Source organism: Rhinoraja longicauda, chromosome 12 (genome assembly GCF_053455715.1).
Source record: "Rhinoraja longicauda isolate Sanriku21f chromosome 12, sRhiLon1.1, whole genome shotgun sequence".
In the NCBI taxonomy this organism is placed as follows: domain Eukaryota; kingdom Metazoa; phylum Chordata; class Chondrichthyes; order Rajiformes; family Arhynchobatidae; genus Rhinoraja; species Rhinoraja longicauda.
In genome coordinates this window covers 33,312,148-33,335,475 of record NC_135964.1, presented here as the reverse complement: position 1 = coordinate 33,335,475, position 23,328 = coordinate 33,312,148, and the positions used below count along the sequence as shown (strand labels likewise).

General features: G+C 43.7%; 1 protein-coding gene and 1 long non-coding RNA gene across 4 annotated transcripts in view; one reads left to right on the top strand and one right to left on the bottom strand.

The window, feature by feature from the left end:
* wdfy2 (WD repeat and FYVE domain containing 2) overlaps window positions 1–14,706 on the bottom strand; it is a 38,233-nt gene extending 23,527 nt beyond the window's left edge. For 2 of the 3 annotated variants that reach the window (XM_078409444.1, XM_078409445.1), the window contains exons 1-3: window positions 14,517–14,706; window positions 7,247–7,314; window positions 163–236 (exon numbers count right to left, since the gene is read on the bottom strand). In XM_078409444.1, the coding sequence (XP_078265570.1) occupies window positions 163–236; window positions 7,247–7,314; window positions 14,517–14,653 (279 nt within the window). In that variant the 5' untranslated portion in view covers window positions 14,654–14,706. The remainder of the gene's footprint in view (window positions 1–162; window positions 237–7,246; window positions 7,315–14,516) is intronic. The other variant, XM_078409446.1, reaches the window with a different exon arrangement.
* A 64-nt stretch (window positions 14,707–14,770) lies between these two features.
* Window positions 14,771–22,805, top strand: LOC144598555 (uncharacterized). The gene is made up of 3 exons (XR_013547881.1): window positions 14,771–15,150; window positions 16,680–16,880; window positions 19,403–22,805. It is a non-coding gene; the product is annotated as an uncharacterized LOC144598555 (long non-coding RNA).
* The last annotated feature ends 523 nt before the right edge of the window (window positions 22,806–23,328 follow it).

Below are 23,328 nucleotides of genomic sequence, written 5' to 3'. Positions count from 1 at the left end.
AAAAAAAGCCCAAGTGCTTAGTGCAAGACAGAGAGAATTGGATATTAAGTAAATGAGGTAGGGGCTGACCTCAGAAACAAAAAATGGTGCAGTAAGAATAGGTGAGATACACATTGAGAATCAATTGGAAAACATTCTTCTAATTTATACTAAAATACTCACGGAGACAGTACCGTTGTCCAGTCCTACAGAGAGCCTTCTCGTTTCCGGATTAAATGACATGCACGAACATGAGGCTATAAAAAGAAGAGACTTGTAATATTGCCTGAGTCAATGTGAATATTCTGCTCAAAAAATTAGAAATTACTATTTAAACTAAGCTGCTTACAACATTGCAAATGACCTCAATAAAACATTCCACAAAGATATTTTCTGGTCACATTTATTGCTTAAAATGAAAGTGATGGCAATATATTTATAGTTTAAGATAATACTCAATTTCTGTTCTCTGTAAGAGGTTAATGTATGCACATCACACAATAACCAGAGATTTCTGCAAAGCCAAGCGAATAGCAGGACTTCTGACCAGTCTCAACTTGTGCTCCCAGGTTTTGCAGCAACATATTATAAAGATACCATCACATTCCTCCGCCCATTGGAAAGCCTCAAGCATGCGAGAATGCGACAATTAAAGCAGAAATGGGCCTTAATATAGAGCCTGACCTCACGTTGCAACTATCTTTTCTGAGGTTGGGTGAATGTGGTGCAGGTATTTGCAAAAGCCATGTGCAAATCTTGTATCAATTGCATTATATCAAATATGTTTTAATAGTATTTTAGAAAATAGTACAAACATTCCACTGCTGAAGACTAATGTCATTCAGTTAGATATTGACTGACCTGTACCTTAACTCTCTTTTTCCACATTAGCATCATATCCCTCAAATCTCCTTACGTCTAATAATCTTGGTTTTCAAACTGTATGTTGTGGATAAGTCCCCAGGGTCTTGAATTTATCCAAGGTTAAAGGACGCGAGAGAGGAGATTGTGCGAGCCTTGATGAGGATCTTTGTATCTTCACTAGCTACAGACGAGGTACCGAAGGACTGGAGAGTGGCCTTTTAAGAAAGGAAGTAGAGAGAATCCAGGGAACTCACATCAGTGGTAGGGAAACTACTGGAGAGAATTCTTCGAGATAGGATTTACTCCCATTTGGAAGAAAATGGGCTAATTAGGAATGGCCAGCACAGCTTTGTACGTGCCAGGTCATGTCTTACTAAGCTGATTGACTTTTTTGAAGAAGTGACAAAGGAGATAGATAAAGGTAGTGCGGTGGATGCTGTATACATGGATTTTAGTAAGGCTTTTGATAAGGTCGCTCGGTACGCTGATCCAGAAGATTAAGATATACGGATCCATGATGACTTGATCGTATGGATTCAGAACTGGCTTAGTCATAGAATATGGAGGGTTGTGGTGGAAGGTAGATATTCTGGCTGGAGGTCTGTGATAAGTGGAGCTCCGCAGGGATCTGTGCTGGGTCTTCTGCTGTTTGTGACATATATAAATGGGTTGCTGAGTAAGTTTACTGACACCACCAAAATTGGAGGAGTTGCAGACAGTGAGGATGGCTGTCAGAAGATACAGCAGGATATAAATCAGCTGCAGAAATGGGCAGGGAAATGGTAGATGGAGTTTAATTTGAGCAAGTGCGAGGTGTTGAACTTTAGGTTTCTTTGCAGTTCTGGTCATGCCATTACGAGAAAGATGTTGAAGCTTTGGAAAGGGTCCAGAGGAGGTTTGTCAGAATGCTGTCTGCATTTTTTTTTTTTTTTTTACAGAGGATGGTGGGGGCCTGGAGCGCATTACCAGGGATGGTAGTGGAGACAGAAATGATAGTAGTATTTAGGATAAGAAAATAACTGCAGATGCTGGTACAAATCGATTTATTCACAAAATGCTGGAGTAACTCAGCAGGTCAGGCAGCATCTCGGGATTTAGGATAGGCTTTTGGATAGGCACCTGGAAATGCAGGGAATAGAGGTATATGAATCAAGTGCAAGCAGATTAGATCAGTTCAGCTAGGCATCATGTTCAGCACAACCATCCTGTGCTGCACTGTTTTGTGTTGAAAGATGAATGGAGAGGCAAGATATCAAACGAATCCCACAGTACTGGGGCTTCCAGACGACCTGACTATGGAAAATTAGGTTTACACACATTCTCCTCCAAATTGAATAAAGTGAATGCTTTGTTAGCCTAACAAATATTAAAATATTTTCTAGTATTCATTTACAACTGGATACTGTGCAAGTTCCATTAGTTTAATTATGGGTAGTGGTCGGCCGAACAATAAAGGTACCTGATGAAATGAAATTATCGGAAGTGGATACAATATGGATAGTTATAGAAAGCCGATAATGACACCATGCAGTATTGAGAGAAAACGATCACACCTCTCCTTAATAGACTTGGGAAGAAGGTTGAACGGAAAATATATATTCATAAATGTGCATACTAGCCATTATAAGGGACATTAGACAATAGACAATAGGTGCAGGAGCAGGCCATTCGGCCCTTCGAGCCAGCACCACCATTCAATGTGATCATGGCTGATCATTCTCAATCAGTACCCCGTTCCTGCCTTCTCCCCATACCTCCTGACTCCGCTATCCTTAAGAGCTCTATCTAGCTCTCTCTTGAATACATTCAGAGAATTGGCCTCCACTGTCTTCTGAGGCAGTGAATTCCACAGATTTACAACTCTCTGACTGAAAAAGTTTTTCCTCATCTCCGTTCTAAATGGCCTACCCCTCATTCTTCAACTGTGGCCCCTGGTTCTGGACTCCCCCAACATTGGGAACATGTTTCCTGCCTCTAACGTGTCTAACCCCTTAATAATCTTATATGTTTCGATAAAATCCCCTCTCATCCTTCTAAATTCCAGTGTATACAAGCCTAGCCGCTCCAGTCTTTCAACATATGACAGTCCCGCCATTCCGGGAATTTACGCTGCACGCCCTCAATAGCAAGAATATCCTTCCTCAAATTTGGAGACCAAAACTGCACACAGTACTCCAGGTGCAGTCTCACTAGGGCCCTATACAACTGCAGAAGGACCTCTTTGTTCCTATACTCAACTCCTCTTGTTATGAAGGCCAACATTCCATTGGCTTTCTTCACTGCCTGCTGTACCTGCATGCTTCCTTTCAGTGACTGATGCACTAGGCCACCCAGATCTCGTTGTACGTCCCCTTTTCCTAACTTGACACCATTCAGATAATAATCTGCCTTCTTATTCTTACCACCAAAGTGGATAACCTCACACTTATCCACATTAAACTGTATCTGCCATGCATCCGCCCACTCACACAACCCGTCTAAGTCACCCTGCAATCTCATAGTATCTTCCTCACAGCTCACACTACCACCCAGCTTTGTATCATCTGCAAATTTGCTAATGATACTTTTAATCCCTTCATCCAAGTCATTAATGTATATTGTAAATAGCTGCGGTCCCAGCACCGAGCCTTGCGGTACCCCACTAGTCACTGCCTGCCATTCTGAAAGAGACCCATTTATCCCCACTCTTTGCTTTCTGTCTGTCAACCAATTTTCTATCCATGTCAGTACCCTACCCCCAATAACATGTGCTCTAATTTTGGCCACTAATCTCCTATGTGGGACCTTGTCGAAGGCTTTCTGAAAGTTGAGGTACACCACATCCACCAGCTCTCCCCTGTCAATCTTTCTAGTTACATCCTCAAAAAATTCCAGAAGATTAGTCAAGCATGATTTCCCCTTCGTAAATCCATGCTGACTCAGAACGATCTTGTTACTGCTATCCAAATGCTCTGCAATTTCGTCTTTTATAATTGACTCCAGCATCTTCCCCACCTCTGATGTCAGACTAACTGGTCTATAATTTCCCGTTTTCTCTCTCCCTCCTTTCTTAAAAAGTGGGATAACATTAGCTACCCTCCAATCCACAGGAACTGATCCTGAATCTATAGAACATTGGAAAATGATCACCAATGCATCCACAATTTCTAGAGCCACCTCCTTAGGTACCCTGGGATGCAGACCATCAGGCCCTGGGGATTTATCAGCCTTCAGTCCCATCAGTCTACCCATCACAATTTCCTGCCTAATATGAATCTTCTTCAGTTCCACTGTCACCCTAGGATCTCTGGCCACTAGAACATCTGGGAGATTGTTTGTATCTTCCTTAGTGAAGACAGATCCAAAGTACCGGTTCAACTCGTCTGCCATTTCCTTGTTCCCCATAATAAATTCCCTGATTCTGACTTCAAGGGACCCACATTTGTCTTCACATACCTAAAAAAGCTTTTACTATCCTCCTTTATATTATTGGCTAGTTTACCCTCGTACCTCATCTTTTCTCCCCGTATTGCCTTTTTAGTTATCTTCTGTTGCTCTTTAAAAGATTCCCAATCGTCTGGCTTCCCACTCTTCTTTGCTATGATATACTTCTCTTTTATTTTTATGCTGTCCTTGACTGCCCTTGTCAGCCACGGGTGCCTCTTACTCCCCTTAGAATCTTTCCTCCTCTTTGGGATAAATTGATCCTGCAACTTCTGCATTGTTCCCAGGAATACCTGCCTTTGCTGTTCCACCGTCTTCCCTGCTAGGGCCTCCTTCCAGTCAAATCTGGCCAGCTCCTGTCTCATGCCTCTGTAATCCCCTTTGCTATACTGTAATACTGACACTTCCGATTTTCCCTTCTCCCTCTCAATTTGCAAAGTAAAACCTATCATATTGTGATCACTGCATCCTAATGGCTCTTTTACCTTGAGTCCCCTTATCAGATCAGGTTCATTACACAACATTAAATCCAGAATTGCCTTCTCCCTGGTAGGCTCCAGTATAAGCTGTTCTAAGAATCCATTTCGGAGGCACTCCACAAACTCCCTTTCCTGGGGTCCATTACCAACCTGATTTTCCCAGTCTACCTGCATATTGAAATCTCCCATAACCACCGTAGCATTACATTTGCGACATGCCAATTTTAGCTCTTGATTCAACTTGCACCCTATGTCGAGGCTACTGTTTGTGGGCCTGTAGATAACTTCCATTAGGGCCTTTTTACTCTTACAATTCCTAATTTCTATCCATACTGATTCTACGTCTCCTGATTCTATGTCACCCCTTGCAAAGGAGTGAATATAATTCCTTACCAACAGAGCGACCCCACCCCCTCTGCCCACCTGTCTGTCTTTTCTATACGTTGTGTACCCCTGAATATTCAGTTCCCAGCCCTGGTCCTCTTATAGCCATGTCTCTGTGATTCCCACATCATACTTGCCAATGTTTAATTGAGCCCCAAGCTCATCCACTTTATTTTTTATACTTCGCGCAATTGGACATTATACTTCGACATTGGAGCAATAGATTGCATTTAGAGAAGACATAATTTGGAACAAAAAGAAAAGCCAAAAATAAAAGCAATGACCTTAAATTAAATTATATGGCTCAAATTCAGCTGCCTATCTGATGTCTGGAAAAACATGCACAAGAACTCAGAAATATGTTTGATCAGATGGATAAAGCACTCAGATATAAACACAGTCTGCACAAGCAGCTAAAACTAAGTGCTTATATAAACGTCTCTCTCTTCTTTTTGAGTTTGAGTTTAAACCCTTACCAGCCCAAGAATGAGCATAACTTCAGTTAAGCCTTTTGGAACTGCACACCATCCTGCTAGCTAGAAGGCAGGTCAAAGCAGCCAAAAGTTAAATCCATTGCAGCATCTCGTCACCGGGGACTTACAGAATAGCTGACTTACCAACATTAGACAACAAAGTATGGCATGGGAATGTGTAGAGGCAATAAATTATTTCTTCTCAGCTGTCATAGCAACAATGTATCCAGACGCATGCAGAATGTTCAATAATTTTCAGTGCCTCCACAATGTCACTGAGACAACACCAGTTGTTTTTGTTTGAAACATGACAGGATGATACACTTACAATACACGAGTCAACAATCAATTGTGTGCATCAAAATTTAGATTTACACCAAATGTTCACAGACCCATGAGAAAATGGGCTTCAAGATGGGAATGCAAGAAAGAATAGTGGAATAAAGGGGCTATAATTCGTTGGATAACCTTTCAAAACCCTGACAGAAAATGACCAGAAAGGCTTCTTTTAGTATTATACGATTCCAAGACTGATGGGCAGAGATTTTTTAAAGAAAGATGAGATGGGAAGAGATGATTAAAAGAGAGAGATGATGGCAGTTTTGAAGAGCAAACCACCGCCAATAAAATTGTCAGTGAACATTAAATCAAGGAGAACTGCTGCATGGTCAGGAGCAGGGATATTTAATACAAAAAGGTATTTAGGCCATCAAGTCTATGCCATCAAAAGAGATATCTCACCAATTCCAATCCTTCCTCTTATTTATCTGCAGCCTTGTTGCCTCAGATGCTCAAATTATTTTTAATGTATTTACTATTTACCTACATAAGGGGATAATCTAGACCAGGTAACGAACATGGCAGAAAATTAGATGTGGTTACAGCAGGAGGGTACAAACACCGGAAAACAGCACCAGAGATTAGGATTGGACACATCCTGCTGGAGCCATAAGGCAGCACCGCCATACCACAATAAATAATAAAGCAATACATAACAGAGGGCTCAGCCAAGATATGAATGCAAGACTTCATATTTTATGAGCCTGTGGTTGTAGCAAGAATTGTAATAATGGACCCACAAGTTCATTCTTAGGTAGTCGAGTGAGTAATCAAAAGATTTTGCACTTAAGATGATATGTGAATATTAACTAGAGTAGCAAGAATAACAAAGTCCTCTCATCAATTCAAGTTGTTCTTGAATCAGTTTCTAAAAATGGACATAAGAAACAAATTGACAGAGGCCCAAGTGAGTATTTCTGGATTTCCTCTTAGTTGAGATATAGCCAGCAGCTTTGGCAAGATTAGTTCTCCTCTAGTAAAACGAGACTGTCAGAAAACCCGTGTCTGTGAACCTAACTGTCAGATGGTCCTCAAGACCCATTTGCAAACATATTCCAAAATATTTTCAGCCTGCTGCCCTGGATTGTCATGGTCAATTTCTATCTGAAAAATAGTCAACAAGCCAGATATTGAGGCCACAATTGTTTAGAAACCAAATCAAAAATACTTCAAAAACAAATTCATATTTTTGAAAACTGACTGATGGGACAGAATGCTTTATGCCTTAAACTTTAATTTAAATCAATTCAGACAGAGAATCTAAACCTGCATTCTTGCACAGTATTTTTAGAAAAGCAAACTTACACGTCATTGAGTGGTAAACGCTCGGCCAATATTGACCACTGTCCCTCTTTATCCACACTCGAATTGTTCTAGAAAAATAATTACATTGATTCACATTGATTACTTCATTAAAAAATGTTAAAGGACAAAATAAATCAAAGGTAAATTATTACTTGGTGTTCTACATCACAAAACACTTATTTGCAAGGGGAGTAACTAGTTTTTGCAGATGCCATCAATCAGGAGATCACAGGGCATAGGATCACAATAACCCGCACTTAACATCAAATTCTCTAAATAAAAGACATGCGCAATGTTCCATACGGAACTCTGCAAGCATTTAGTCCCCTCCAGCTATTGTTAGTAGAAAAAAAGTTTCACAAACTGAAGATATATCAGGCCTGTATTTCACCACTGATTATTTTAGCCAAGCACTGCTGTCACATCGAGACCCTGTTTCTGCTGGGCGCTTTCAATTTAGGAAGGCCATGCTAATTTTTAGGCTGCTAAATCCAGTTTTCCTTAACCTCTTTACAAATTCATTAGTAATTTACAATTCTAGAACCAGAATAAGGAGAGCTAGTACTGCAAAATAAAGCAGCTGTTCCCGTATCTGAACCAACGATGGTTGAAACCTATCCAAATATTTCACTCTCATCAATGATGCCATGATAATCACCATTCTTGTTTGAGCTCGACATCATGATTCAAGATATATCCACCAGTGTTGCAGTGCTAATTGTTTAGGTGCTGGAGATGTCACTGGTGCCGGAGTGGCTGCTGTTAAATTCCCCGCTGTTTATTTTGCCTTTTTATTTTTACAGAGGTGCCAGAGCAGCACTCTGGTGAGCTCCGGCAGCACTGCACCGCTGATATCCACTGTAATGCAAACTGACATTTGCAGATGATACTCCAAGAAACAAGCATGTACTAAGGTTTTATTAGCAATCAGCTTTTTCAATAATTTGGCCAAATGAATGAAGAGAAAATGTCCTTCTGAACAATTGTACTCCACAGGCAAAAATGTAAATAATAAATCAGCTACTTGCCACTACACAAAATGAATAAAGACGCAAGGAGCAAGTTTTGCCTGTAATTGAACTCAGGGCATAGGCATATTATTTATCTGGTCTGCTATCGAATTTAATCCTTTAATTTATTAGTCACATAGTATTCATTTTTTTTAAAGAGATTATGTTTCACTTTCAATGCTTTTACCTGATAGTTAGGTTGGACTGCTCCTAAGTGAGTCATGCATTTATTCCAACAATGAAGCACAGGAGAGTGATTGAGTATTTTTGAAGACTGTGATTATTTATATTAATCTGTCTCAAAAAGAAACTGGTCACATATTGACAATAGAGAATGCAAAAATGCCAGGAAGCAGAGTGGAAGCTTAGAAAAACATGAAGCAGCAACTCAATGAGGGATAATCTATCCGAGTAAGAGTTCACCTGCAAAACAGCACAAATTTGAACCAAGAACAGACTGCAGGTTTGTGGTGAAATCAAGACTCAACGGTTGCAGTGGCTCACACTCAGTCAGAGTTCAAAGGAACAATTTCTAGAAGTCATTGAGATTAGTCGGGGTACCATTTGGTATTATGTTGGAAGAGCAGCTGAGATTCTAATACATATCTCTAGAGTACAACTTGAACCCATAACCTTCTGCTTCAAAAGCAAGGGTGCAATGAACTGACTCCATTTTCAGTTTCGTTTTTTCCCTCCCCGAAGGAGAATAAACTTTCGAACAAGGATGTGAAATTAACATTTCAGCTGTGTTGCTGTGCCCAGGACGTGTGACACATCATAAAAGCAGGTTTATGTTCTGCAAACATCTAATGAACAGCTGCAATAATCAAGCGTTAAGCCGTGGAAGCCTTGAAAATGCATGTGCATACTGAACTGAAAAGCAGTAAATAGTCATAGGCCCTTGGGGCCATCTTGTCCATGCTGCTCAGGTTGCTTACCAGGCTTGTCCAATTTGCCTGTTTTTGGCCCATATCCCGCCAAACCCATCCTATCCATGCCTCTGCACCAATGTCTTTTAAACCTCATAAGTGTATTTGCTTCCACAGTCTCCTCTGGAAGCTCATTCCAGATACAGACTACCTCCGAGTAAAAAGTTGCCACCAAGAACCCTCACCTTAAGGCTATGCCTTCCAGTTTTAGAATCCTCATCCCTGGGAACGTTCAAAGGCAGCACCTCTACCGCTGCGTCATTGTGCCACTAGTCAAAGATAAATTCAATTTTCCATTCCTTGGTCCACCCTCCCAGCTGATCTAGATCTTGGTGTAAAGTTAGATATTCCACACTCATCACCATACCACCAGTTTTGGCGTCATCGGCAAATCTACTAACAATGTTAACTACATTGTTATCTACATTAATGGTTTGGATGACAAACAATAGTGGCCACAGAAAGAAACCCGCTGGGAACAAAGCATTCATAAATTGATACAATTGCTCAGCTCTAAATATTACACAGTTTTAAAGAAATCTACATTCTTGGACTTCTACCAACTGAACTGAAGTTGCTGAAAATCTATGATCTGCCCAATGTAAATGATAATTGTACTGTTATTACAACACCATCAAAAACCATTAAAACAATCAACATTTCCAATTCAGACCACTTCAATTATCAACTACCTAGATTTGCTACTCATTCTTCTAGCAATTTCTTAGCATCAACCAAGTAAAATGCAACTGAGCATTTTCATAGCCTTCACATTCTGTTTTTCTGGAGTTATCAAGTGGGCACCTACTTTCATTGATGTTTCGCTGATTGGGCCCACGATGTCTCCAGTAGCCTCAGGACATTGGTCCCAGAACCACCCCCCTCTGCATCTGCCTAGCTGGCTTATTTGGGAGACCAAATGGGGTCTTTCCTCTTCAGCAGAGCCAATGGCTACTCCGCTCTGCCACTCTTGATGTTTCCTTGATGGCCTGCCGAAGGGCTTGTCTGCTGATCCCCAGGTCCTTCATCAGTTTTACGGTAGATGTTGCCACGAATCCCCGACATCCAACTTCTACCGGGCAGATCTTTGCTCTCCAGCCCCACTGTTCTGCCTCCGCATCAAGCTCTGTATATCGCAGTTTCTTTCTCTCGAAGGCTTCCTGCACAGCACCCTCCCACGGGACTGTGAGCTCCACAAAATACACTATGCGCTAGACTAGAGGACAAGATTAGGCCTCAAGTTAGTGATGGCTATCTCTGATGTAACTGTAAGCCGTTGGTCCACATCCACCTGCATCTGCCGATTCCGGGCTGCCTCCAGCTGTCCAAACCTGGTCCTTGATGATTTTTCTGTTGCCTTTGTGCCCCCTCCTGAACAAAGGCAATTGGCATAACTGGGTTGGTTGTTCTGGGCGGCAGGGCATTGTTGATTGTTCTCCTGCTTACCAGAGTCGCTGCCAGACATTTGAGCACTTGATTATGTCTCCAGGTGTATCGTCCTTGGGAGAGGTTCACTTTACACCCAGTGAGGATGTGCTTAAGCGTGGCTGGTGTTGAACACAGGGGGCATGATGGATCTTCATGCAGCCATTGGTTGAGATTTTTTGGGCTAGGAAGGACATCATAGGTTGCCCGAATGAGGAAACTTATCCTGCTCGCCTCCATCTCCCACATGTCCTTCCAGCTGATCTTCCGCTTTTCCACACTCTCCCATCTCATCCACTGGCCCTGTTTAGCTTGTGACACTGCCTTAGCACACCTACTCGATTCTTCCTGTCGGCGCACTTCGGCCACGACCAACCTCCGATGCTCCAGTGATGATGCCTTGTTCCAGCAAAGTCCCTTTCCGCCAAGCCCCAAGCCACTTCTTCCGTGTTGGACTTGCCCTACCACGTCGCCTTGGTGGAGAGCATATTTTGCCTGCTGTGTCGCATTCTTAGCCGTCCACTTCTTTCCTGTTGCCAGGATTGGGGCAGCAGCACGGATGAGTGTCCCTTGATTCTGCCAGGGTCATCTCTAGTCTGATTTTAGTGCACTTGAACTCCTCTGTGAAGCTAGAGAGAGGCAGCTGGAGTACACCCTGACCGCACAGGCCTACGCTGCTCAGGCATCGAGGAACACCTAACCACTTTCTCACAAAAGAGCTGAGTGTTCTTTCCATCTTCTCGACTCTTGTGAGGGTGATGTCATACATGGTTAGTGGCCACATAAGGCGAGGTAGTAACCCAAACTGCATTCGTATTTAAAGGACACCATGAATTAAGCACTGCCATCTACTTTATCTCCTGCAACTCAGTCAATTTGTTGGGTGGGTCAATTTACCTCTCGTCCTATAGCTTTACCTGAAGCTAACAACCTAAATGAAGACCACTGCCAAATACCTTCTGTCCTCTCTTACATATGGAATCGGATTGAACAGTGGAGCAGTCTCATAGGGACTGTTTTTCTTTTCTTTTCATTTTTTCTATGATTTTTTCATCCACTTTACATTGTTTCTTCCCTCCACTTGTACATGACTGCTTTTCTTTAAGCTGTGGAACTATTGCCCTTAAAAATAAACTGGTTCAACATCAGCTTTATTTTTTTTAAGACCCCCTGCTACTACCACAAACATGTTGCCATTAACAGATTTTTTTCCACTGGACACAGACAGTTCTGATGAACTTTAAATCTTTGCAGCAACCTTGTATTCCTTTCATTTAGATATGATCTATACAATTAACAAAATTGATTCAAAGGGCTGATTGATCTTTTCCTATTTTCAAACAAGGCCATTGGACGTTTTGTTCAAATCTACCAGTGCAGGAACAAATACAGGTTGTCACATCATTTCATTTTTGACAGCATTACCAACATTCAGCATTCCTTTCATGCAGCATGTTGAAATCATGACTGATGCCCAAATTACCATCCAAAAATCAGCCATCAGACTTGGCAGGAAGATGTTTGTTTATTTGTCCATTCCCATTGTGGTATAATTACTAGGTCCCTTTGCATGTCTGACTAATGTTTCAGGAAGCACTTAATACAACTCCTGAAGAAACGCAAATCACTTCAGCTCGGATGACAGAGAACAAAACCACAACCAGATGGAAAAAGATTCACAGATTTATCCTATTTTTAAAAAACAATGCTTTAACAAACAGACGAAGAAAACACAAATGATACAAAATTAAACATTTGAGCTTCCAGTGATGAATGCAGTATCAGGCCATAACTTGAACCTTAGTTTCTGTGTGTTAGCCACATTATGTTTGCATGTATTACCAGTATATTGTAAATCAATAACTGATGTTGAGATGATCTTGCTTCTGGCATAGAGGTGACAAGAGGTTGAACTGCTTCCCATTCTTCCTGCAGTAGAATTCCACTTCAGCAGGCGAGGTTTGGTGGAGGCGAGGTGCTGTATTGCAGCGAGGAAGGGGAAGAGAGTTGTTTTAACCCAGTCTGCACTGGGATTGGAAATCAGGTGGATCCGTTGGTTAGCATGATTCTTTGGGTGTCATCATATAGTATTTTTAACAACAATAACGAATGTTCGCAATTTTTAAAAGCACCATTTTCAAAGCAGTTGGTGAGCACAACATTTTAGGGGAAACAAAACTAGTGTCCTTTTAACAAAGAATTTTGTATCCAGTCAACATTTTACCTATTAAGGCTTTGGAAGTAGTAATGTCATGAGAGACAGACATACCAAAATATTAACTTTTTTCTATTCAGCATTTTTTCCTCAGAAAATCCAGCAGTCCATAGAAAACTGAAAGCAGGTGGCAAGGCAATAGTCTGTCAAATACTTGAGCTTCCCTGGAAAATGCTCTCTTTAGAGTTTCATTTCCTATTAACTGATGACTGATTTGCTTGCACAACTGTTACAGCTAAGGCCATATTCAGCTAAATCTAACTGCTTTGAAAACTATAATATGTATAAGAAAATAACTGCAGATGCTGGTACAAATCGAAGGTATTTATTCACAAAATGCTGGAGTAACTCAGCATGGTCAGGCAGCATCTCGGGAGAGAAGGAATAGGTGACGTTTCGGGTCGAGACCCTTCTTCAGCTTTGAAAACTATTTTCTACATTCACTCTCACATTTATCCAATTCCACTTGGAACACTTTATCCAATCCTTCATATTTGATCTTACTATCTCATTTCAATTGTCACTTATCCACTCCCGTTACACATTTTCTCACCTCTGCCTTTATCCCTAAGTTTGAAAAGAGATGGGAGATTTTTGTCCTCTCCAATTTTCAACTACAACAAAGCTCCTTCCCATCCCATCTTCCTTGTACATTCATCAACCTCGCTTATACGCAACCCTCACAGCTCTCCCAACACCCTATGCATCAACCCTAATTTCTCCATTGTTTACACCCATGCCAAGCCTTCCCCTCACCCCAACACTAGTGCCAGAGACTAGGGTTCAATCCTAACTACGGGTGCTGTCTGTATGGAGTTTGCATATTCGCCCGGTAACCATATGGGTTGTCTCCAGGTGCTCCAGTTTCCTCCCATATTCCACAGATGTGTAGGTTTGTACGTTAACTGGCTTCTGTAAATTGTTCCTAATATGTAGGATAGAACTATTGTATGGGTGATTGCTGGTCGGCACGGGCTCAGTGGGCCGAAGGGCCTGTCCCATGCTGTATCTCTAAAACTAAAAACTAGACCCCTCCGCACAATGCAGGTCTGTATTGACGCCCCATATGAGAACCGTCCTCTATTGTTATTATTATACACACTTCCCCCCCTCAATTTTTAACCTCTCCCCATCCTCTACTTCATAGCCAGCCCCGTCAAATGTAAGATCTCCTAGCCCCATGCCCTGCTTCACCCAACCCCTTCACTGTACATTCATCCCTACCTATCCCGACTCTAGCCCCCACTTCTTCCCTCCTCACCCCATCCGCCCTGACTCTCACTTCACCTCACTTCCTCACGCCACCCGTCTCCACGCCTTTCCTCCTCACCCTATCCAGCCTAACTCTCACCTACACCTGTCACCTCCACCTCTTCCCTCCTCACCCCATCACCTACCCTGACTCTCACCTCCTCACACCTATTATTCGATTCTCACCTCCACCCTCCTCAGCCCATCCGCTAAATCCCACCTACGCTTCTTCCCTCCTCACCCCATCCACCAACTCCTGCCTCCACCTCTTCCCTCCACACCCATCCGCCGACCCACCTTTTCCCTCCACCCCCCATCCACCCTGACTCTCACCTCCACCTCTTCCCTCCTCACCCCATCACGTCCCTCCCCGCAATCCAGTCGCCCCGATACCTGCCGGCTCCCCTTCCTCCCTCGCCCCCGTCATCCCCAACGCCGACCTGTCTTCACTGACGCTGATAACGCCGTCCTCCTTGGGGATGATCGCTGCCATGTTCACCACGTCCTGCGAGCCCTCGATCTTGCTGAGCAGCACCGGCCTGCGCGTCAGCGCCTTCGACTTGCTCTCGGCCGCCATGGTGATGCCCGCCCCTGCCCCTCGTCACCAGGCACCGCACAGCCCGTCCTGGGCAACACCGGAAGCCGACTGCACGGTTCAGCTTCGAAACCAGTCCGGCCTGTGCGCCGAGAAAATAGTTCCGCCAGAAACAGAAGCAGTATCTTTCAACAGAAGGAACGCACCTTGATTCTTTGTTTTGCCATTAACCTACACCATTACGTAATTAGTGTAGCCAATTAATTCTGAGCATGTCTTTGGCATGTGGGAGGGAACTGAGGTCCTTAGAAGAAACCTACACAATCACAGACAGTGCAGATTCCGTGACAGCACCCAGGGTTGGAATTGAACCTGTGTTCCTGCAGCTGTGAGGCTACAACATTCAATGCCACACCATTGCACTGTGAGAGTGTGTTGGGGGTGTGACTTATGTACTGCGCCACCCACCGCCTAATCTGCACCTGGACTCCAGCGAGGTATGGGGAACCCATGAGATATTCCTTTTGTTCTCAACCCAGGTAAATTGAAACGCCCCATGACTTGCTGATTCCCAGGTTTGTTTGTCATATAACATGGAAAGATCCCATTTGGTCCATCAACCCATGCTAGCACTCATTAATCCCATTTCCACTCCTTAATTTCCCAATATTTCAATAACCTACTCTTTTACACATATGCCCATCAACTCCCCTATTTAAATTTTATTTTTGTCATTAATGAAAGCAAAACAATAAATTATAGCAGCCAATTAACTTACTAGATTAGTTTTGGGATGTCAGAGGAAACCAAAGTAATTCACGCAGTCACAGAGAGAACGCATAAACTCCACACAGACAGCCCCGGAAATCAAGATCAAACTTGGACCCTGGAGCTGTGAAGCACCAAGACTGCTGACCTTTTCAACATGCCACAGTCATTACCTACTGCAATGTAGCTCTGAAAGAAAAACTACTGGCCAGTTTCTAGTAGTTGTTGCAAACTGAATAATTACATTGGTAGTTAAAGATTAAGATGAATGGAAGGTGATGGTACTGTATTGAGTTAACAGTAACTTGGCAGAAGGCACCCCCGTGGGGCAGACGCATCAAAACATTTTGTGGGCCTGGCCAGCTCCTGTGCTGAGCTCCAGGACTGTGAGTGGTTGAACTCTCCAAATGATACCATGTTATACCAGCAGCAGCTGTTTGCAGAATATATTTTGAAAAAATAGTTGGTGAATTGGTATCATGGGTGACATTCTGGGGCCTCATTCTGTCCCCCTGGTTTATGTTACCACTGCTTTTAGCACCCTCTCTCATTATCACAGTGGAAATTGAAGAATTTCAAGAATTGATTTCAATTTTTTTGAAATAGGAAGAAAACAAAAAAACTTAAAATAAACATAAAATGCTGGAATAACAGCTGGTCAGCCAGCTCTGATGACGTTTGGGGTCAAGACCCTTCTTCAGACTGAGAGTCGGGGCCAGGAGAGAGTTGTATGCAACGGCTGATGGGGAAGACTATCCCCTACTCCCAATTCCTCCGTCTACGCCGAATCTGCGCCCAAGATGAGTTATTCCATACCATGACATCCGGGATGTCCTCATTCTTAGGTAACGGGGGTTCCCCTCTTCCATCATAGATGAGGCCCTCACACATGTCTGCTCAGTACCCCGCGGCTCCACTCTTGCTTCCCTTTCCTCAGTTGCAACAGGGACAGAGTCCCCCTGGTCCTCACCTTTCACCCAATCAGCTGTTGCATGCAACACATAATCCTCTGACATTTTTGCCATTTCCAACGGGATCCCACCACTAGTCACATCTTCACATCTCCATCCATTTCTGCTCTCTGCAGAGACTGTTCCCTCCGTGACTCCCTGGTTAATTCATCCCTTCCCACCCAAACCACCCCCTCCCCAGGTACCTTCCCCTGCAATCACAGGAGCTACTACACCTGTCCCTATACCTCCTCCCTCGACTCTGTCCAGGGACCCAGACAGTCCTTTCAGGTGAGGCAGACGTTCACTTGCACCTCCTCCAACCTCATCTACTGTATCCTCTCTTCCAGGTGTGAACTCCTATATATCGGCGAGACCAAGCGCAGACTGGGCGATCGTTTCGCTGAACATCTTCGCTCTGTCCACCTTGGTCAACTCCCCTTCCCATAGTGACTTTTCTGTCCAGAGCCTCCTCCATTGTCAGAGTGAAGCCATATGCAAATTGGAGGAACAGCACCTCATATTTTGCTTGGGCAACTTACAACCCAATGGTACAAATATTGATTTCTCCAACTTCAAGTAACTCTTGCATCCCCTCTTTCTCTGTCCCTCCCCCACCCATTGTAGTCCTGTTAAATTTCACTGTTTGTATAAATCATTATCACTTTCTCCACAGCCAACAATGGACCATTGTGGGCTCCACCTTTCCTTGATCATTATTGCTTTTTGTATATCTTTCATTCATTTGTTCTATGTACCTTCTATATCTCTCATTTCCTTCTCACCTGAGTCTGAAGAAGGGTCTCGACTCGAAACGTCACCTATTCCTTTTCTCCAGAGATGCTGCGTGACCTGCAGAGTTCTCCAGCTTGTGTGTCTATCTTCGGTATAGATAGAGTAGAGCAGACAATAGATAATAGACAATAGGTGCAGGAGTAGGCCATTCGGCCCTTCGAGCCAGCACCACCAGTACTCCAGGTGCGGTCTCACTAGGGCCCTGTACAACTGTAGAAGGACTTCTTTGCTCCTATACTCAACTCCTCTTGTTATGAAGGTCAACATTCCATTGGCTTTCTTCACTGCCTGTTGTACCTGCATGCTTCCTTTCAGTGACTGATGCACTAGGACACCCAGATCTCGTTGTACGTCCCCTTTTCCTAACTTGACACCATTCAGATAATAATCTGCCTTCCTATTCTTACCACCAAAATGGATAACCTCACACTTATCCACATTAAACTGCATCTGCCATGCATCTGCCCACTCACACAGCCTGTCCAAGTCACCCTGCAATCTCATAGTATCTTCCTCACAGTTCACCCTGCCACCCAGCTTTGTCATCTGCAAATTTGCTAATGTTACTTTTAATCCCTTCATCCAATTTCCTTCAGTTCTTCCGTCACCCTAGGATCTCTGGCCATTAGAACATCTGGGAGATTGTTTGTATCTTCCTTAGTGAAGACAGATCCAAAGTACCGGTTCAACTTGTCTGCCATTTCCTTGTTCCCCGTAATAAATTCCCATGCTTCTGTCTTCAAGGGACCCACATTTGCCTTAACTATTTTTTTCCTCTTCTAAAGAACACACATCTGTAAGATGCTCCGTGTTAATGGTTATCGAGGAGAAAGTATTTTTGTGAATTCACAATGATTGCGGTGTGCCGATGAGGAAGTTGTGGATGTAATTACATAGCGATGAGCAGAGACCCAGTTCCCCGAGTTCAATGATAAATTTAGAGGGGATGATTGCATTGAACAATGACCGTTGTTGATAAACAATAGCTTGATGTACCTGTTCTTATTGTCCAAGTGATTCAGTGCAGAGTGGGGAGTCGGCAAGTTCACATCCTTTGTTGATCTATTGTGGGGGTAAGGCAGATTGTAGTGGGCCCAGGTTCTTGATGAAGTAGGAGTTAATAGGCATCATTAGCATCCTCTGAAAGCACTTCATCAACAATGTGCCACCAGTGAGCAATCATCGAAGGTCACGATCCCCTTCTTGGGCACCAGTCCTTTTAAAGCTGGTTGGGACCTCGGACCTCAGTAATGAGAGGTGAAATTCCCATAGATGATAAAGGGATGACGCTTCACTGCTAGATCTATGGGGGGCAGGAGTTGGACAAGACTGCTACATCTGAGCACCAGCAAGAGTCGGTGGATGGAGGGTCAGTGAAGAACATATTTTTGACTTTAATAGACCTTTTATACTATTTTTTTCTATTTCAACCATTAACAATCAGGATATGGTTTCAGGCTCTGACCACTAAGTAGTGATGTTGCATTTCTTATAATTCCTCCAAGCTCAGGTCTCGAAATCAGTTGAGGCAGGCAACATCTTTTCAAAAGTGATAAATTTTGGAAGGAATTTTGTCAGAAGAATTTTACTTATTTTTCACTTGGGGATAAATGCCATGGAAGTCACTGACGTGCACTATCATCACACCTCAGGGGGCTCCAAATCAGGCCTGCTGGACTGTTGGAGAGCCAGTGGGATACTGACATACTGGGAGCGGTGGGATACTGACATCCGGTGTGAGGGGTGGGATACCGATATTCAATGTGAGGGGTGGGATACTGACATCCCCTGAGGGTGGGATACTGATATTCAGTCTGAGGGATGGGGTAATGACATCCAGTGTGAGGAGTGGGATAATGACCTCCAGTGTGAGGGGTGGGGTACTGATATTCAGTCTGAGGGATGGGACACGGATATTCAGGGTGAAGGGTGAGATACTGACATCCCAGCAGGGATGGGATATGATGTACTATTTGACCTGATATACTAGTCGGACTCTTAGCTGGTTGGTCTAGGTGGTTGTGGCCTTGGGACCTCACTCCCCCCACCACGCCTCAGTTACCCACACTCTCCACACCCCCTGACCATGCTGCATTCCTCAAGCTGCTTTCTGTCTGTTTTTGTTTGCTTCCTGCTGTTGCCTTTGTTGAATAAAACCTTTAGATGAGCATTTGCAATGTCAACATTAAAGGGAAATATTAACTCCACATTTGTATCAAAGTCACCCTCATGCTTATGTTGGCGTTTCTAATAATTTTTCTATCCTTGTCATTTTTAGATTTTCTCACCTATCCCTTGCAAACTGTGTGAAGGAGTGGGAGGCGTCACATTTAATTAACAGGATGACAGCTGGCATCGTGATGTTCCTGTCGTGGCCCACATCTATCTTTATAGCAGCTTTCAAGGTGGTCGGACCTACAGAACAAGTGTTTTATGGGCTCTCACAATCCATGCAATAAAGCAAGCAACTCGTGCCAACTGGCTGTGATTATCCTGTTCAATGCCAACTCAGAATTGAGAGCCAGAACTCAGAGCTTCCTCTCGTGGGAACGTCTGGTATCAGGCTTGACCTTTTGACTTAGAGACTGAAATGTTTGGATGGATTTTCTACCTTCCCTTATTACTGGATATATACATCCAAATTATTGTAGAATTCAAGTTCTTCATGGGACAGGAGACATTTGAACTATTGGGAATAAATCATATTTTCCCTTATATAATCTTGAGCCTTTGCTGTGAACTTTCTTGGAATGCAGTTATATAACAGGATGTCCAATACTGGACTTCATGCAATATACGTACTGCATGCTAAACAAAGCCTAGTATAAATTCAACATCACACCTGTGATTTTACACACATTCTGCATTTGCAGAAAACATAGAGTGATATTTGTTTTTTTTTAATCTGTTGCTTTCTTGGATTGTTTTAAATTAGATGTGTGATGATAGAAAGGTCGGTCTGGTTCTCCTATCAAGACTGGGAATTTTGTCTGAGAATTAGCCAGAGCACCAGACACAACGGTGTCTTTCTCAGTGAAATGCACTAAAAAGCACCATGGCTGCTGCTCAAATAACATGCTGGGTGCAATTCCACAACTTGTCCTGGTCCTTCAACAGAACGTTCCAACACCAAGGCACCAGGTGGAGGGAAACATCACTAACAAGTCAGAATCATTCCTGACCTAGATTTATATCGTTAATCCTTCATTGTCATTGGGTCAAAATCATGGAATTTCCTATCCAGTGGAAATGTTGTAGCATCTTCAACACAAAACTGAAGCACTTCATCAAAACAGCTCATCATCACTTCTCAAGGGCAATGGAAAGCAGTAGAGCAATATGCTTTACTGAAAGAAGGGCCTCGACCCGAAACATCACCCATTTGTTCTCTCCAGAGATGCTGTTTGTTCCCCTGAGTTATTCCAGCTTTTTGTGTCTATCTACTGTTTAAACCAGCATCTGTAGTTCCTTCTTACACAGAGCAATATACTTACCAGGGATCCTGCTGTCCTATGAGTAAAGTATGAAATAAAAGCCTGGGTCCGTGGTCAATATCTTGATGTAAGTTGATTTTCATGATTAATCAACACCTCCATTATTGGTATGTCATATGATGTTGATATCAGGATGGTGGGATACAAATATGATGTAACTTGGTTTTCTTTCTTCTTGCTGCTACTATTAATATTTCCATGCATATCAGCATTTCTGGGATTAGGGGCTATTCACCCCTATGGCAGGAAGACTACAACAATACTGAAAGTGCTGAAAGTGTTAAATGGAATTTGGATTTCCACAGATAAGCACAAAGTGATGGAGTAACCCAGGCCTGCCCCGCTGAGTTACTCCAGCATTTTGTGTCGCCTGACCCGCTGAATGACTCCAGCATTTTGTGTATACCTTCGATTTAAACCAGCATCTGCAGTTTTCTTTCCTATGGAGTAACTCAGGGGTCAGGCAGCATCTCTGGAGAAAAAGGATGGGTGATGTTTCAGGTTGGGAACTTTCTTCAGATTGAAAGTAGGGGGTGGGAACGGAGTGGGGGTGAAGAGCTGGAGGCAGGAAAGAGGTCCTTTGCAGTTGTACAGGGCCCTAGTGAGACCGCACCTGGAGTACTGTGTGCAGTTTTGGTCTCCAAATTTGAGGAAAGATATTCTTGCTATTGAGGGTGTGCAGCGTAGGTTTACTAGGTTAATTCCCGGAATGGCGGGTCTATCATATGTTGAAAGACTGGAGCGACTAGGCTTGTATACACTGGAATTTAGAAGGATGAGAGGAGATCTTATCGAAACGTATAAGATTATTAAGGGGTTGGACACGTTAGAGGCAGGAAACATGTTCCCAATGTTGGGGGAGTCCAGAACAAGGGGCCACAGTTTAAGAATAAGGGGTAGGCCATTTAGAATTGAGATGAGGAAAAACCTTTTCAGTCAGAGAGTTGTGGATCTGTGGAATTCTCTGCCTCAGAAGGCAGTGGAGGCCAATTCTCTGAATAAATTCAAGAGAGAGCTGGGTAGAACTCTTAAGGATAGCGGAGTCAGGGGGTATGGGGAGAAGGCAGGAACGGGGTACTGATTAAGAATGATCAGCCATGATCACATTGAATGGTGGTGCTGGCTCGAAGGACCCTAGGGAAGACAGGGGTACAGAGGGACCTTGGAGTACAGGTACACAAGTCCTTGAAGGCAGCAGGACAGGTGGACAGGGTGGTTAAAAAGGCATATGGCTTACTGGCCTTCATTAGCCGGGGCATCGAATATAAAAGTAGGGGGGTAATGATGGAATTGTACAGAACACTGGTGAGGCCACAGCTGGAGTATTGTGTACAGTTCTGGTCACCACATTATAGAAAGGATGTGATAGCTTTGGAGAGGGTGCAGAGGAGATTCACCAGGATGCTGCCAGGGATGAAGGGCCTCGGCTATGAGGAGAGACTGGGCTGACTGGGGTTGTTTTCCCTGGAGCAGAGAAGGCTGAGAGGGGACATGATCGAGGTGTACAAGATCATGAGGGGCATAGATAAGGTAGATGGCGGGGAACTTCTTCCACTGGTGGAAGGTTCAACAACGAGGGGACATAGATACAGGGTAAGGGGAGGGAGGTTTCTGGGGATGTGAGAAAGAACTTTTTCACCCAGAGGGTGGTTGGAGTCTGGAACTCACTGCCTGGGGTGGTGGTGGAGGCGGGAACACTCACAACATTTAAGAGGCATTTGGATGGGCACTTGAAATGCTACAACATTCAGGGCTACGGTCCAAATGCGGGAAAATGGGATTAAAATTAGACTGTGTTTGGTAACGGGCGGCGCGGACACGATGGGCCGAAGGGCCTCTTTCTGTGCTGTAGGACTCTATGACTCTATGGCCGAATGTCCTCCTCCTGCGACGCGACGCGCCTTGGGCTTGGCCCGCTGTGGACCGTCCGGTGCGGCCTGCAACCACAACAACCTGACTGCGGGCGAGGACAGCGGGAGAAGGGAAAGACATTGTGGCCTTCCATCACAGTGAGGAGAGAGAGGACTGGAGGAGACTCACTGTGATGGATGTTTCTTTGATGGATGTTTCTTTTTTTGTGTGTTTTTGGGGTTGGGTAATTTTAATGCCTATTTAATGCTTTTATTGTTGGACTGTGTTTTGGGGTTGTGTAATTTGAATGCATATTTAATGCTTTTATTGTTGGACTGTGGGTGACCGAATTTCGTCCAATATTGGATGACAAATAAAGCTATCTATCTATCTATCTATTGTCTATTGAAAAGACCAGGATCAATCAGGGCTAACCTCAAATGGCCTCAGGCAGGGAGATGCCGCAGCCAGTCCTTTGTTGACTAGGGAAGGTGTGATCTCAAGAGGGATACAATATGCTGAACTGTGGAACTGGTTAAACATTTAGGGTGGAGGGAGATGGCAAGGGGGAAGGGGCGAGGGGAGGAGGTAGGCGTTACTTAAAATTAGAGAATTTAAGACTCATACTGCGGGGTTGTAAGCTACCCAAGCAATATATGAGGTGCTGTTCCTCCAATTTGCATGTGGCCTCACTCTGGCAATGGAGGAGGCCCAGAACAGAAAGGTCAGTATGGGAATGGGAAGGGAGTTGAAATGGTTGGCTACTGGGAGATCCCGTAAGCCTCAGCGGACCGAGCATAAGTGTTCAGCGAAACAGTCGCTGGGTCTACGTTTGGTCTCGCCAATGTACAGGAGCCCA